Source organism: Miniopterus schreibersii (genome assembly GCF_964146895.1).
Source record: "Miniopterus schreibersii genome assembly, chromosome: 20".
NCBI lineage: Eukaryota > Metazoa > Chordata > Mammalia > Chiroptera > Miniopteridae > Miniopterus > Miniopterus schreibersii.
In genome coordinates this window covers 13,948,559-13,963,896 of record NC_138122.1, presented here as the reverse complement: position 1 = coordinate 13,963,896, position 15,338 = coordinate 13,948,559, and the positions used below count along the sequence as shown (strand labels likewise).

At 53.5% G+C, this 15,338-nt stretch overlaps 1 protein-coding gene across 5 annotated transcripts in view; it reads left to right on the top strand.

Annotated features, from left to right (window-relative positions):
* SPECC1L (sperm antigen with calponin homology and coiled-coil domains 1 like) overlaps window positions 1-9,965 on the top strand; it is a 109,319-nt gene extending 99,354 nt beyond the window's left edge. For all 5 annotated transcript variants that reach the window (XM_081122859.1, XM_081122857.1, XM_081122861.1 and 2 more), the window contains 3 exons: window positions 4,282-4,398; window positions 5,310-5,369; window positions 7,363-9,965. In XM_081122859.1, coding sequence (XP_080978985.1) covers window positions 4,282-4,398; window positions 5,310-5,369; window positions 7,363-7,452 — 267 coding nt within the window. In that variant the 3' untranslated portion in view covers window positions 7,453-9,965. The remainder of the gene's footprint in view (window positions 1-4,281; window positions 4,399-5,309; window positions 5,370-7,362) is intronic.
* The last annotated feature ends 5,373 nt before the right edge of the window (window positions 9,966-15,338 follow it).

The window sequence follows — 15,338 nt, the reverse complement described above, 5'->3', positions numbered from 1 at the left end:
AACCACACTTCCCCTTGAAACCTACCCTGTGTTCCAGGTCCATGTTGGGTCCACCCATCAGGCTCTGTCCTACAAGACAGCTCCCTCTAGAATAGCCGAGACCTGATCTGGAGCCCGGTAACAAGTGAGGACTCACTGTATAGGCAAATGATCAGTCCATCCCCAGTTCCTCCCTCCACAGGCTCTGCTCCGTCTCTTCAGGGGAAGGTCTCCTTCCCCACCAGTGGAAGAACATAGCTATAGGCACATCACTCTGTTTTCTTTGTAGGCCTGTGGAAGATGGAGCCACACTGGGAGGCCCTACCACTCCTGCCAGAAAGGCATGCTCTGCCTCATGACATTTGAATCACTTTGCAACAAGTGGTTGATTATAGAGCAAGTTTCCTACCAATGTGTTTTGAATGAATACGTAGCAGTTGGGATTTTGAGGTAGCTTGTTATCTGAGTTCCTCATCCAGTCCTTACTCAGAGAGGAAGGATGTAAACCATGCCCCAAACACCGTGGGAGTTGCTCTCTATTTTAATGTGAAAGCCCCAGTGGGTGGTGGAGGTTTACCAGTTACCTAAGTACAAAGAGGGCCAGCGAAATTGTAACTGTGGCCTAGAGCAGGGGCTTCAGTGAGGAAAGAGCAGCCTGGGGACATTCTCAGAGATTTCTGTTGCCTTTTAGTGTCCCAGATGGGATTGGTGCTGTCCGCTACAAAATATCTTCGTTTCTCCTCTACAACAAGTAAACAAATCCATAAAAATCCCTCACATGTGTAGACAACCTTACAGTTTTATAGTGTTAACTCGTCATCTTATGTGGGCTGGGGTTTATGCGACCACTTTATAGGTGAGAAGCTATTCTCTGGGGAGGTGGGCACCAGCAACATCCAGGGTCAGCCCTGTTAACCTGGCCCTCGTGGGCAGGTAAAGCAGTCACAAGTTACAGGGACCAGGAAGCAGCAGGCACATTGAACTACCTGTGCCTGTTGCCACCGTGCACAGAAAGCAGCCGCGGAAAGTGCATCCCAGGCCTCCTGCAAGCCCTTCTGTGGAGTCCAGGCATGGAGCACAGAAGAAGATGGGAGATGGTGAGAGGCTGATTCTAGTGGCATTCTGTGAACATGTTTGTCCCACTCTGGTCTTTATCACCAAAGAAACCCAGTTAGGGCACTGGGATCACTGCTGTGCCCTGGAAGTCTGGAGCCTACTTGTGGTCTTGGGCTGCAGCCCCACATGTGCATGGCAGTGCTTGGAGGACAGATGTGCAAGCAGGCGCTTGCTGGGCGCTAGGCATGGCTTTGGGATGAATGGTCTTCATCGAGTGGGAAGGGAGCTGGCTCCTGTGGGAACAGTCATTTCTCTGGCTGTTTAATACAATTTTGTGCCTTTTGTATGTACATTTATTTCTATTAAATCTCTCATTATATTAATGGGTTGCAATAGCTATGAAATTAAGAGCCCCAGAAAGAAAACCAGGGCAACTTTCCTGCCTTCACCATGCTTTTCAGCCCCAGAGACCCAGCTGTGCTGTTTGTACACCTCTGTATTCTGTCTGCATAATTGTTTAGTAGTTTGATTTTTCAGCCTTAAACATTAAAAACAAAAAAATAGATGGGGAGCAGAGGGTGCTCTCTTAGGCTGAAGGCTTTCCCCACTTCCTTTGAAGTACTTCAACTTCAAAGTCTGGTTCATTCCCCCAGGGTCTCTCTGGACCAGGTTAGGGGGTGGAGGGCTGAGGGGTACTCAGAGATCTCACTTGGGCTTGGTGCTTGTTGACCTCATTGTCTGCTGGGTAGGATGCCCAGTCTGGCTTCTCTCCAGCCTCCTGGAGGGTAAGGGAGGTGGTCACCCTGGCCAACTTGCCTGCGTTTGGGCTTGAGTTGTTTTGATTTGGAAGCCTTGTTGTCAGGTACTTAAAAGTTAACTCCTCCTACCCTGGAACTCAAGGAGCCATTGTTTCCTCTTTCTTGAAATCACTTTGCCATGTTCTCTAAGTGAAATTGCTGCTCTGACTGAAGATTGCAGGTTGGGGTTGGGTTTGTCTTGAGGAAGCTGGGGAAGGCTGGGGTTTCCACAGCTGGGGATCTGGGGCGCAGCGGTTTCCTCTCGTGCAGGAGCCTTTGCCGTGAGGCACGGTGAGGCCAGGCACGTAGGCGACTCTGCCAGAGACGCCTGCCTTTCAGGGAGCTGGGGAAGGGGCCTGGCGGCAGGAAGTGGAGATTTGTTTTCCTCCAGAAGTGAATGTGACCTCTGGGGGCAAGGACTGGGAGTCCTCAGCCGCATATGCTGCCACTGGCCTTTCACAGAGAGCTGGGAATCATTAAGCAGCTTCTTGCCCTGCAGTCCATGGGATGATACCCAGTATTCTTGGCTCTTTCATTAGGGGCCTTAGTCATGGGGAGTAGGAATGCACGGTCGGCTTAGGACTTAGACCTGATTTTGAATAATCACCCAGATCAACTATGTGACCTGGGCCTCTCTGAGCCCCAGTCTCCTTAAACGCTCCTGGGTGATTGTGAGAATTAAATGACATACTGCCTGTCATACTGCCTGTAGGATGCTTGGAACAAGGGTTCCCATCCCTGCCCTCCCTGCTGCCAGCCCAGCACCTTGGACAGGTCACTTCCCTTCCCTGGTCCTGATCTCCCAGATGGAGCTGATGCCAGCCCCTGGCTGGCTGCTTCCTGAGACTGGGATGAGATCAAAGAGGCAGGCTTGCTGCGCAGTTATCGGCTGTCACTCTCAGGCACCGGTTATTGCACCTTCATAGGAGGCGGTGAATGTTACTGTTCTCAGAACAGAGGCCCCTTGGAGGGCGGCCCGAGCCTGTCGGGAATGTAGCAGAGCTGTGTCTTCAAGGCTAGCAAGTGTGAGAGCACTATAGCACTGAGGCAGGGGATCTTCCTGGGCCCCATCGTTTGGTGTCTCTGGACTGCTGGCAGATGTACTCTTAGGTGGCACATTTGCTGAAAGCTTCCTGGGACCTTTCCCTGTGACTCTTGGCAGGTTTGCATCCCTTTTTGCCATTACCTGGTCACTTTCCTCATGGTAGTCTATGAACAATGCCTCCCAGCCAGATCTGCAAGCTGAGAGCAGCAGATAATCAGGTTACCAAGGGGAAATGACCTCCGGAATAATTGTCCTTAGAGCTGCTGCCCTTCAGAAGGCTTGTATTTGAGTAAAGACCCCAGAGGGCAGTGTTCTGGGTGCCTGTGGTCAGGGACCAGACAAGATTTATGAAAAGTCTCCACCAAAGGACTGGTCACCTGGCCTGGTCCCCATCCTCCCTGCCTGCCCTTTGTCCATGAGCTGCGGGTCCCCTCCTTGGTGTCAGGACCTAACCGCCTGTAAAAAGGGGGTCAGGGATGGCAAACTTGGTAAAACTCTATGCTAATAAGAATAACGCTAGTATTGTTCCATGATCGATCACTTGTTCCTGGGAGGAGTAAGTACCCAGCGCTGGTGGTTTGCCTTCAGTAATAAAATGTGGGTTTCTCAGTCACCAAGGAAGCTAACTCTTGATGCAGTTGAAGGAGGCATGAAATCAGCATTGAGATGTAAAACATGAAGTGTTTGGGAGTGCTCTCTTTTTTATTTTGTGGCACTTACATAAAGTGTGTGAATTTCCAAAATTTAATTGTGGTGTTTTATCTTCAAAAGGATTCTTGCAAATAAGGATAAAGGCTGTCTACTAGCTGAATTACATTATCATGTAATAAAATATTCTGAATGGTATGTTACTGTTTTAGTTGCAAATAATTTAATTTGAATAAGGGGTAAGGTACCTCTTAAAAGTCGAGGTGGTTCTCAGACAAGCGCACACAGCCCCAGTATTAGTTGGCTCCTAATGCAAGATGGCAGTTGTTGATATCTTCAGAATAAAGTCCCTAATCTTTGTAAATATTTGCCTTGAGTCCCTAATAGAGGAGGTCAGGCTGAATCCGAACTTTTCTTAACTTAGACCTACTCCCCAATGCCCTGCAAGGCTGCAGATCTGTGGGACATGTGCCTGAGCTTCTTCCAGATGAGTAGGGTGGCTCAACTGTTTGCCACTGGTGGCAGCAATCTGCAGGTGGTGTGTGGGGTGGAGTGGGGGAGTAGATAAAAGGGCCAGTCACTGACACCGGCCAGGTCTTGGGATGTGGCCTCCAGCCCACTGTGCTTGCTCCAGAGGCTTACCCTGCCCAGGATTTGAAGGCCATGTGGCATCTCAGACCAACTCCACCCTCATTAGCATTCTCCTGAGAAGATCACAGTGTGTGTTGCTTATGTGTTTTTCTTCTTTTTCTGCAGAATATTGACATTACAAACTTCAGCAGCAGCTGGAACGATGGGCTGGCCTTCTGTGCCCTCCTGCATACGTACCTTCCAGCCCACATTCCATATCAGGAACTGAACAGCCAAGATAAGGTAAGGCAGGCTGCGAAATGGCCCAGCTCCTGGCTTCTTCATTTCAGAGGGGAAATAGGGGTGAGAAATAGAGGCAGAGCCTTCCATCGATGGGGGCCACACAGTTGGCATTCCACACACCACAGTGCTGGCTTGTGATGGCCCTGTTCCGGCTTGGTCTTATTCCAGGTCTAGATTATTTGTGCTGAGCCAGCCAGTCTCTGACCCACCTTGTGTGGGATGTTTGCCGGGTTCAGAATTCCCCAAGTAATGACATTCCTAGTGGGAGCCGTCAGTCCTTCCTGGTGATAACATTTAAGACCAAAGGCTTCACCAAGAACTGGCCAAGAAGAGTTGCTCAAGGTAGGAGCAGCTTGGCAGCACCCACCATACCAGGCCAGTCTCACACCTCCTCCAGGCCCAGGACTGGCTAAAAGCACAACCATTCAGGCCAGGCTGTGGTCTGAGGCATCCCATTCAGGGAGCTGCTTGGGGAGATAGGGTCAGGGGACAGCCCCTGCCCAGATGGGCACTGGGAGAGGACCCAGGCTCAAGCTCTTCTCTGGTCCCTTGTGCACCCCAACATCAGCCCCCTTGTACTCTTCAGGGGGTTGAAGGTTCCCACAGGGAGGAAATCCTTGGCATGTGTTTCTTACTAGCTTTGGGGGTTCAGATGGCTGAGCCGGTATGTTGGAAGTGACCCCTTTCTGTAGTGAAGAAGGAACAAGTGCTGGGGGCCATTCCGCAGCTGCTCACAAGCGAAGTAGGCAGGGCTCTGTGAGGGGGGGTGGGGAGCACGCTGCTAGGCTCCTGTAGTTTGCTTTGGTACCACGGGGAGGTGTGCGTCCATCTTTCCCCAGCATCATGTGTAGTCCAGATCCCCTTTATCCTGGCCTTGCTTGTCTACTCTGGTCACACAGTTTCTTTTGCAGCGAAGGAACTTCACCCTGGCCTTCCAGGCGGCTGAGAGCGTTGGCATCAAATCCACGCTGGTAAGTGAGCCCCCACTTCCTGAGGAGTCACTGCCAGGGCCCTCCTTTTTGTTAGGAAGTGCTCGCTTCTTGTTACTGGAGGTGCCAGCAGGTGTGGGGCCTGATAACAAGTAGGCAATGCAGGCTCCATGCCAGCTGAGCAACTGCCCTGCTGGGTGAGGGTGCAGATGGGATTTCACCCCTGCCCCATGGGCACTTTATGCCTCACAGGAACTATCCCAAGGAAGTGCCCCAAGTCGTGTGGGGCGGTCTTAATTAAAGCCCCAGTGACCTTGAGCCAGATTCTCCCTTAGGGTCCCCTCCTGAACTGAATCCTTGGAGTCAGAAGAAAAATGCTGGCAAGTTTATAAGTGTCACTGTCAAAGGCACATTCCAACAGTCTGTCTGAACTTGCCAAACTAGAGGGAGAGGCGAATGCTGAGTCGCGGAAGGTGGCTTTAGAGGCTGAACAAGTGCTTCCGCACTTCATAAGGGTCATGGGAAACTGTCCCCCGTGGTGCGAGAAATGAGTTGTAGAAAACCCGTGTGTTTCAGGGACATGTTTAGGCCTCTGCTCAGCGCCTGCAGCAGCTCATGACAGATGTGCCTCTGCCAGGCTTTTGCCTCGTCACCAATTTTGACTCTCTGGGAGAAAATACCAAATCCAAAGGCAAAGCTAGCCCTTTCACACCTGGGGACACTGCCATTAAATAAACTGTACGGAAGGGTTTATAGGATCATCCGTGCACAGCTCGGGATCTCCACAGAGTAAAGAACTCATGGGGCCAGGTCAGCAATTCCAAAGTCTCCCTTGGGTGCCACCTCCCCACCCCAAGGTACCCATCATCCTGACTTGTAAAAACAGGATAGCTTTGAATAAGGATTCACACTGCAAGAGTGTTCCTGTAGAGTTCCATGAATATTTCTCCTGAATCCAGAGAGATTTTTTTTTAGGGTGGCTTCTATTCAGTTATATACAGAGAGAGAAAAGTTACCGTTATTAAAATATTTTCCATTGTCTGGCTATTTTACATTGCATGGTAAAGTTCTAATATACAAAACGTGGGTGGTTCCGCACCCTAAAAAAACCTTTCAGTCAAGATTCTTACACTGAACAAACATGTTCTTTTTACTGCACCAAGTCACCGGCAGGTGGCCTTTCCATCCTCACCCCAGGAGCCATTCAGAACGACTGCTCTCTTGGAGAGTCACAGACGCTCTTCTGCAGCACCTGGGCTCTTGGAGGCCTCCGGTCAAATAATGTCTGGGGTTTCCTACGTTCCTTCTACAGTTAACGTCTCACAGGTCACTGGTATTCTGCAGAATACAGTTAGAGAACAGTACCTCTGATCATTTGAGGTGACTGCTATCGTGAAGGGAATTAGAACATTAAGTTCTGGGAGCCCTCGCCACACAGGCCCTCCCAGGACTGTGATGGGTGAGAAGGGCTCTCAGAAGCAACCACAGGGCCTGGCCGGGCGTGGCTCAGCAGTTGAGCATCGGCCTAGGATCCAGGCGATCAGGGTTCGATTCCCGGTCAGGGCACATGCCCAGGTTGTGGGCTCGATCAATGGCTCTCTCATCATTGATGTTTCTCTCTCTCTCTCCCCCTCTTCTTTCCTCTCTCTGAAATCAATAAAGATATATTTAAAAAAAAAAAAAAAAGCAACCACAGGGAGGGTTTAAGAATAGAAGCAGGCAGGGGAGGTTGTCCCAGGAGATGAAACTCTCCCGGCCTTGGGGAGCAGGGAGGTGACCCTGGTGTGCGACTTGAGCAGGGGTGGGTGGCTTGGGGACAACACTGATGCCCAGGGAGTAGGCACTTTCTGGGGCACTTGGTAGAAATGGAGCAGGGGTCTTGGCCAGGCCTTTGACGTGTGTGATTGGGCTTAGACCAAAAGTCCTTCAAGGCCCTGCCCACCCCCCAGAGTCCATTTTGCTGTGGCCAAGAGGCTGTTGAGATGGGCCAGGAGGTGACATGGAATTCTAACCAGGCCTCTTCCTTCTCTGCCAGGACATTAATGAAATGGTGCGAACTGAACGGCCTGATTGGCAAAACGTGATGCTGTATGTGACGGCGATCTACAAGTACTTCGAAACCTGAGCACACCTGAAGGACCCTCCCCAGTTACCAAGCGACACCAACACCATTAGCTACGCACCCCATAAAGCTTTCAGCAACTCTAGGCTGCCCCGAAGCGTCTGAGCCTTCAGCCCAGGGCCTCCAACTTGGGAGAACTCGGGCCTGTGTGGCCCACGGGTGCTCCAACCAAGCTCCTCCCACTTGACCTGTCCAGTCAGAGGTCAGCGTGGGCTTAACACGCATCACATATGCTGATTTGCTGCTGGAGTTTTCCTTCTGAAGAGAATATTGAACTATGCTAGTGCTGTGGGGTATTTAAAATAAGGCTCATGTACAGTTAAACTTGGGGAAAGGGGATTAAATTATGTGGGCAGCTCACGGGTTAGTGAAAGCTTCAGCCATGGCACTCCTGAGTGCTCGCCAGCGCCGGTTCTGTCACCGTGCGACCCGAGTAGGGAACTTGGTGCCTGACAGAGGTTCCCGCTTCCCGGCACCAGGCAAGTGGGCCTCAAATCTTTACGTGGGCTTGGTTTCAAGAAGTGTCGCCACAGCAGTGCATGGCAGGGCTGTCCTGGCCAACACGGTTTAGTTGTGTTCAGACTAAGCTGACATGAAGACGACTTGCTCCGGCTCTCTGCTGCCACTGAACAGTTCACGCGGCTGGCCACAGGAGATGGGTCAGGGGCCCCTTGCTGCTGCTCTGCCGACCTGTCCTCCAGCCTTGAAGGGGCTTGGGAAACCAGCTCTGACGCAAAGTTTCTGGACAAAAGAATTGATCATAAGGAATTCTCTAGTTAAAAAAAATTTTTTTTTTTTCTCATGAGCAATATTGAAAGAAAGTAGCTCCTGTTGTATTAGCACCGAAGTTAAATTGTTTTGGTAAGCATGGAGATAAAACACAAAATCTGGACATTAGTGTGGTGACAGCCAGGAATGAAGTTGGAAGTAGCAGGAGAAAAAACTAAACAACTTGAGGGAGCCCAGACAATATAATTTAAAATCACTCTGAGTTGCCTACATGTCATCCACTTGGGCAAGATTTAAGGAAGTGCCTTAATTCTCCTTGCAAGGGTGGCCACACACAGGGTCTCGGAGGCCTCCGCAGCCCGCTGATGCAGGGGGTCCCCTGCCGTGCAGCCCTCTCCACAATCAAGCAACAGGCAGCCTCACTACAACCCCCTTCTGCACAGTTTGAACCAAAGCCTTATTCTTCGAGGTGTTCTGTTGAAGTGACTCTCAGACTGGGACTCAGCCCTTTTTGGGAACAGGGAGCCCAAGTTTCACGTGCACCTAACACAGTAGCTGTTGGTTTGAATACAGCTGTGTTTAGCGCCTGGAAAGGAGCATGAGGAAGAGCTGCCACCAGTGGAAACAGGATCGCTGCCCCAGCCCAGATGCAAGGAGGGGACTCGCAGAAGGCCACCAGCCAATGTGGGCTGAGGGTTCTGCATTTGAGCATGATGTTCTAGACTAGGAGTTTGACATGTCTGTAGCCTAGAAAAGAATGTGATTATTATGAAACAGTGTGTGTGTGCGCAGCCTGCTGGCCCGTGGTCGCCGGGTGGCTGGAGAATGCCCTCCCGCCCTGTCCAGATTCCTAACCTGGCTGCTCCGGCTGCTGCCTCATCTGGAGGCTTTTTGTAAGTGGAGCCGCCCCCAAGCACATGGATAGAACTCGGTAGACACCTGCTTATTCCTGTGTCCCCTGCCCAGGTTCTCCGCTTGTTTGTTGCTCTGTTAACAGGTGCTGTCTGCCGAGGGATTGTTCCGGTGAGATGGGCCGTCTTTGATGTCTCTCCTCACTTGGTTCTTTGTGCCCTCCCTTTTCCTCCCATTTGCTCACAGAGGCACCTGTCTGGACCCAGTGTGTCTGATCTGCAGCATGTTTTTTGTTTATTTATTATGTTGGAGGGGGGCTGTCTTGTCCTATGGAAAAGAAGTTCTGCAGTTCACACCTTTGTCCCTTCTTAGCCAAGTGAGCCAGCCCTAGTGGCTTGCGCTGTCATGGGGTCTCCAGTGTCTTGGAGGAGAACAGCCACTGCTGATGGGCAGCCACCGCATGGCTGGCGTTGCCCAGATCATGCTCTGGGGCCAGTGACAGGGCAGAGGGTGGCCAAGAGGAGGGATTGGCCGCCCCCAGTCCCACCTATCTGGGGACCCACCTGTCTTCCTGCCAACAGGTCATGCAGGGGTGCCTGGCTGGGCTGCCCACGTTTGCATGTGGATCCACAGAAGATTCCAGAAGTGTGACTTTTTGCTTTTTCTAATAGGATCCTCATAACATTTGGCTTTATGGGATGATTCTGGATGGTCACATACACCTGAAAGTGATACTCTGAGGTGCTTTTGGCCCAGTGGCACTTGATGTGAAGCTTCCAGAAAATCATTTTGCCTTGTTTCCTTTGAAGCATAAGCTTTACTGCAAAAGGGCCAGTTAACGTTTCTATTTCTCTCACCCACGGGCTTCTGCTGGTGATACTTTTTTACTTTGTTCTATTAAATATTCTTGAATGTATTAAAATTGCTGAAACACATCAGGCTTGGGCTTTCCTAGTTCCCAACCTCCTGCTGCCCTTCTGACCTTATGTGGATGGGACCCTGGCCACCTCCTGGAACTGGCTTCCATCCCCTCTGGCTCATGGGGGAAGGACCTGATGGGGAGTTGGGAAAGGTCTCACCTGGGCTGTAGTGCATAGCTATGGCCTTAGCCAGATGCCTGGGCCTGAGATGGGGTCTGGCCCAGGTGAGCCCACAGGTTCTGCAACAGGTGCTGAGACCCCAGAAGCACAGAGCTGTCCCACAAGGATGGAAGGCCCCAGCATTTCCCAGCTGTAGCCCAAACGTGTGCTGTTCTGGGGAAGGGGCAGTGCCTTGAGGTTTTGGGGGTTTTTTTTTAGAAATGTATCCTCTTGGAGATAATTTTCAGAGTATATGAAATTACAGAGAAATCTAAAAAAGTCGATAATTATACCACTCAGAGGCAACCAACCAGTCAGGCCTTTTTCTCCTATGCATCTTGTGTGGAATGATTATGAATCCATGAGCACAGCCCGGAACAACACTGCATCTTGTCACATTGCACATGTCACATGCAGAAGAGCCCATGGGGCCACCTCCTGCACTGCACTGGGTGACCTGGGGTGCCCTTCTGGGGCCTGCACCCCCTCCCCAGGGTCAGGGGTCCACCCAGTAATTGACTGACTCCCGAAGGCCCAGAGCCTACCAACCTGAGTTAAAGTGTGTCAACTGTGAGTGCTGTTGAGCCCCCCAAACGGTGCTGACGACTGTGGGCATCCATTGTGGCCTGGCTTCCAGAGCAGAGCGCCCAAATCCTTGGGCTGTGGGGCTGGGAGTGGAAAGGACTGAGCCAGGACAGCTGTGGCTCTTGCTCTCCACTCACCAGCCTGGGGCCTGGGGCTGTTGCTCAGACGTCTAACTCATGTCCTCCCCTGTGGTTTATGAAGGTCATTCTGCTTTGGTCAACAAGAGGCCACTGGGTGGCCCTGCATGGAGTATACACTGATTGCAGTGGTAGAAGGGTGACCCCTGCCTGGATTCCTGGGCAATAGGGGCAGCACTGGCTGTCTTAGGGGATGCCCTCCCCAAAACATCCCTCCTGCCTGTCATGCCAGCTGCCTCAGGAACAGACTATGAGGGGTCCTTTTGTAGTGTGACTTCCTGACCTCAGGCTGTGGGGCCTGAAGGGGCTCCTCTGCTCAGCTGGTCCTTAGGTGACTGAGGACACCTGGGCTCCTGGTGGGGCCAGCCCAGGGGCTCTACTTTCTTCAACTTGACACTTGATCTGCCTATCCCAGGGTATCACCTATGGGAAGGGAGTCTTTTTAACTTTGACTTATGGAAGGTTCTGTGGCCTTTTTGGGCCACGGCTTTGATGGGTAAAAGCAGGAAAATAGATTCCTCAGGGAAGAGAGAGATCAGAAAAGATCCCACACCCTCTATCCATAGCCTCTCAGGGCTAGGTTCCTGCATGTGTCCTGGTGGCACACAGTAGCCAGCTCTGATCCCATCCTCACAGATAGTCCAGCCACACACACACAGGTCTGCCACCAACGCTTGTGACAGGTTAGGGCTGTTCCCACATCTGCAATTTGGTGATCCCAAGAAGAGGTCCCCTCCTAGAGTCTGCTAGTAGGCACCCTGCTCTCTGTGAAGTGGATGGAGTAGGTGGGGCCTGGTGGGGGCCTGGGGAGGGGGTGGGTGGTTTGATGTTCTGGCTGCCGCTGCGAGCAGTGTCAGGGCTCCTGGCTTAGGGCCATTCTTAGGGTGCTGAGCGACAAGCCATAGCATGCGCAAGGCTGTCCCTGTCCACCATGTAGCCGAGGACTAGGCCCATGCCGATCTGAGCCTCAGTTTCCACATCTACACGGATGCACCCAAATCAGCTCAGAGGCTTGGAGTTCCTAGTGGGGTTGCTGTTAGGCCCCAGAAGCCAACATGGGCTGAAGCATCTTCCCTGGGGCTAAGCTGAGGATGGGGATGATCCTGTGGCCGCCACCATAGCTGCTCACAGCTGGGGAGCTTCCTCAGGTATGATTTTGCCTTCTCAGGGCTGCCTTAGTCTGGACATAACCTGGAGCCCTGTGAGGTCCCCCCACTTCCTCAGTTACAGAGCCCCAGGAAATGTTTGGTGCCCCTTCCCTTTGGAGGAGAAGCTGGTGAGTACCTTAGGGTTGCCTGCTTGGTTCCCAAGGACATGGCCCCAGCACCTACTGGTGTTTTGTCCTGGGTCTGGCATTTCTTTCTCCCTGATGTGGCCCAGCTGGCCCCACAGCAAACAATCAGGGGCCAGAGGCCACCCAGGTGCATCCTGGACAGGAAGAAAACCCGTGGGGTGGGGAGGGGGCGGGGAGCTGAGAACGGAATTCTGGAGCAGAGAGCCCAGCTGGCCCAAGGATCCTGGGCCTGGATGAAAGGAAGGGCGGGTGCCCACAGCCTTCAAAGCCTGGCCTGGGGCTGGGCAGGGAAACCAAGGCCCAAATGTAGAAGATGGGGCCTGGCAGGGGCACCCCTGCCCCGCACCTTCGGAGCTCCCTCTAGCCTGCAAGTCTGGCCCAGGTGAAGGCCCCTGCAAAGGGGCCTCGTTCAGCTTCTCAAGTCTGAGGGGGACACAGAGCTGGTGACAGCAAAGCAAGACCAACATCAAGGAAGTGGCCTTAAGGTTCCTGGTGCCAGGGTGCAGGCCCCTTGAGCTATGGGGGGAGGCAGCAGCAGAGGGCGCCCCAGGGGAGCCTGGAGAAGACGTGGTCAACTATGAGCATGTCCACAGGGGAGGTAGTTTGTGAGCAGCCCTCCCATATGTCTGGTTCCTGTCATCGCTGAACTGGAGGGTCCCCGAATCTATCTCTGGGTAATGGCTACACTGGAGTCCTGAACAAAGGCACGTGACAGATGACACAGGAACCATTGGAGCAGCTCCCTTTACTGACTGGCTCTGCTGTAGGGCAAGACAGGAACTGGCTCTACCTCCAGGGTAGGCAGGTTCTGGGGGCCTGGGGAGCTAGCCCTGAGGCTAGAGGTGAGCCAGGCCCTGTGTGACCACCCCTGGCTTGAGGACACAGGTACCCCAGGCCTGGGTACCCACACAGATGTGGGGGCTGCCCACTGAGCCCCAGGGGTGAACTCTGAGAGCTTTGGCACTCTGGCCTTGAGGACCAGCTGCAGAAACAGGTCCTTTAGTCCCTGAGCATGGGGAATGGCCAGTATGGGGCAAGTGTGACCTGGCCTCATGGGAAGGTCTGGGTGGGAAGGGCACTGGGCCACAGAATGAAAATGGCTGGGGAGAGAATCACTGGGGCCCACACTGGGGTGGGGGACAAGAGTGACCCCTGTGGTTGGCTGAATGTTGGTCTCTGCCCCATGAACCCCTGTAACTCAAGATAAGCTGTGCCTTGCATATTTGTTGAGTAAGGACTTGAATGGATATGGGCCCAATAGGTGGGGGCAGGAGGGTTTTGTTCCCCCTAGGAGTTTACTCTGTTAAAAGTCCAAGAAGCAATGGTAGAGAGCAGAGGGACTGGGGGTAGGGTCCTCTGGCTGGGTAGTACCCCCAGCTGGCACCTCATGGTCTGACTCTGGCTCAGCTCAGGAGGTGGCAGGGCAGAAACAAGACAGTCCCTTTTTACAGGTGAGGCAAGGCCCATGGGAAAGCCATAGCACCAGGGCAGCCCAGCTAGCAGTCCCGGGGGCAGTGTCCCCACCTGGCGGGGGAGCTCCTTCGCTAGGGTAAACAAGGGCCTAGGTATATAGGGGTGGATTCCTTCGGTCCCCCACGCCCCCTCAATGGAGGTAAGTGTGTGAGTATGTGTGTGGGAGGGGGGAGGATGGTATATCCAGTTGGGACTCCACAAAGGCCTGGACTGGAAAGGAATAGGGGGTGATGTTGGAACAGGGCCAGGCTGGAGGCTGGAAAGGTGTCTGGGACAGGGACATTCCCAATTCAAATGTCAGGCATGCCTCGGCCCATGAGACCTTGAGCTTTCTCCCAGTTGTGTCAGAGTCCTGAGCTTTCCCAGTTTTGTCCTCTTCACACCCCCTTACCTGCCTCGGAGGGAGGTCCCCAATGAACATTAATGGAGAAGGGGACTAAGGAAGCCAAGCTGCCCAAATGGGGACAGGAGCTCAGGCTTTAGCCCTGGGGATAACCTGGGGAGGCTGCCAGGCAATAGAGGCTGTCAGGAATCAAGGCAAGTGATGGGCACAGTCGAGGGCTCTGGCTCCTTGGACGTGCTAACAGAGCGCCTGCACTCCCACTTCCCACCTGCTGGCGCCTCCAGGCCTGGCTGTGCAGGAGGCATGTCCTGGCCTCAACCCTGGGGTCCAGCCTGGCCCTGGGCAAGCCCCTCTGCCCTGAGCCTCTCACTGAAACCCTGCCACCCCCGGGACAGTCAAGAATGCAAGGGTTCCTGCAGGCCTTTGGCCACCAACGCCCAGGCTGTCTGTTGCAGCACATTCTGTGCACAGAACTGAGGTTACTCGAGTCTGTCCAGCTGGGAAGGTCAAAGACTGGTCCCCTTGTATGGCTGGGCTGGGGCCGGATGTGAGGTGGTTCCCAGTTTGAGATCTCTAGAGCATGGACCTGGGATTTGGGAGGACGACTCATGGCCCAAGGGTCTGAGATTCCACATGAGTCTGTGGTGCAGAAAGAGACTCCCCCGCCCTTTGCTCAGAAAAGTGGGGGAGGAGGCAGAGGGCCTGACCCGGCTCCAAAGGCTGTAAGAACATGAGAGGGGCCTTGGCCCAGAATCTGGGCTGGAAGAGGGAGAGGGGTCATTAGAAATTGGGGCCAGCGTCTTAGAGGCATCCTTTGAGCTGAGAGGCCAATCTCCCTCCCCTGGCCGCCCACCCCCAGGAGCCCAAAGCAAGATTCAGGGAGCCAGGGCAAGGCTGGGGAGGCAGGGCATGTCCCTGAGGGCCCTGAGTTGTGGTAAGGAGGCTGGACTTTATTCTTCAGGAACTGGAGAGCAATGGAAGAGTTTTCAGAGGGCACAGGGCACTTCCTGAAGTCACCGCTGAAGGTTGGGGAGGGGATGACGCGGGGACACCCACCGGACCCAGCCCAGCTCAGACCATTAGGGACACAGAACTTCAGGAGGATTAGAGTGGCAAGGACAGCCCTGGGGTCATCTGGGAGGGGGGGGGCGGAGAGTGCAGAGTGGCCCCGCGGACTTCACCGGGCGGAGAGGGTGCTTCTGGGGCCCTACACTCATCCTAAGAGAGGGGGTGTGGCGCTGGAGGAGGTGGAGGAACCGACGGAGCCCAGGAGAGCAAGCTGGGGCTGTGGCCCAGGCTCTACTGTGAGCATCACCGGGCTCTCAGGCCGGCTACACCGGTTCCCCGCGGCCTCCCCAGGGCACTCGGGGCCTCTGTTTCCCCGCGCGGCGGGGCGG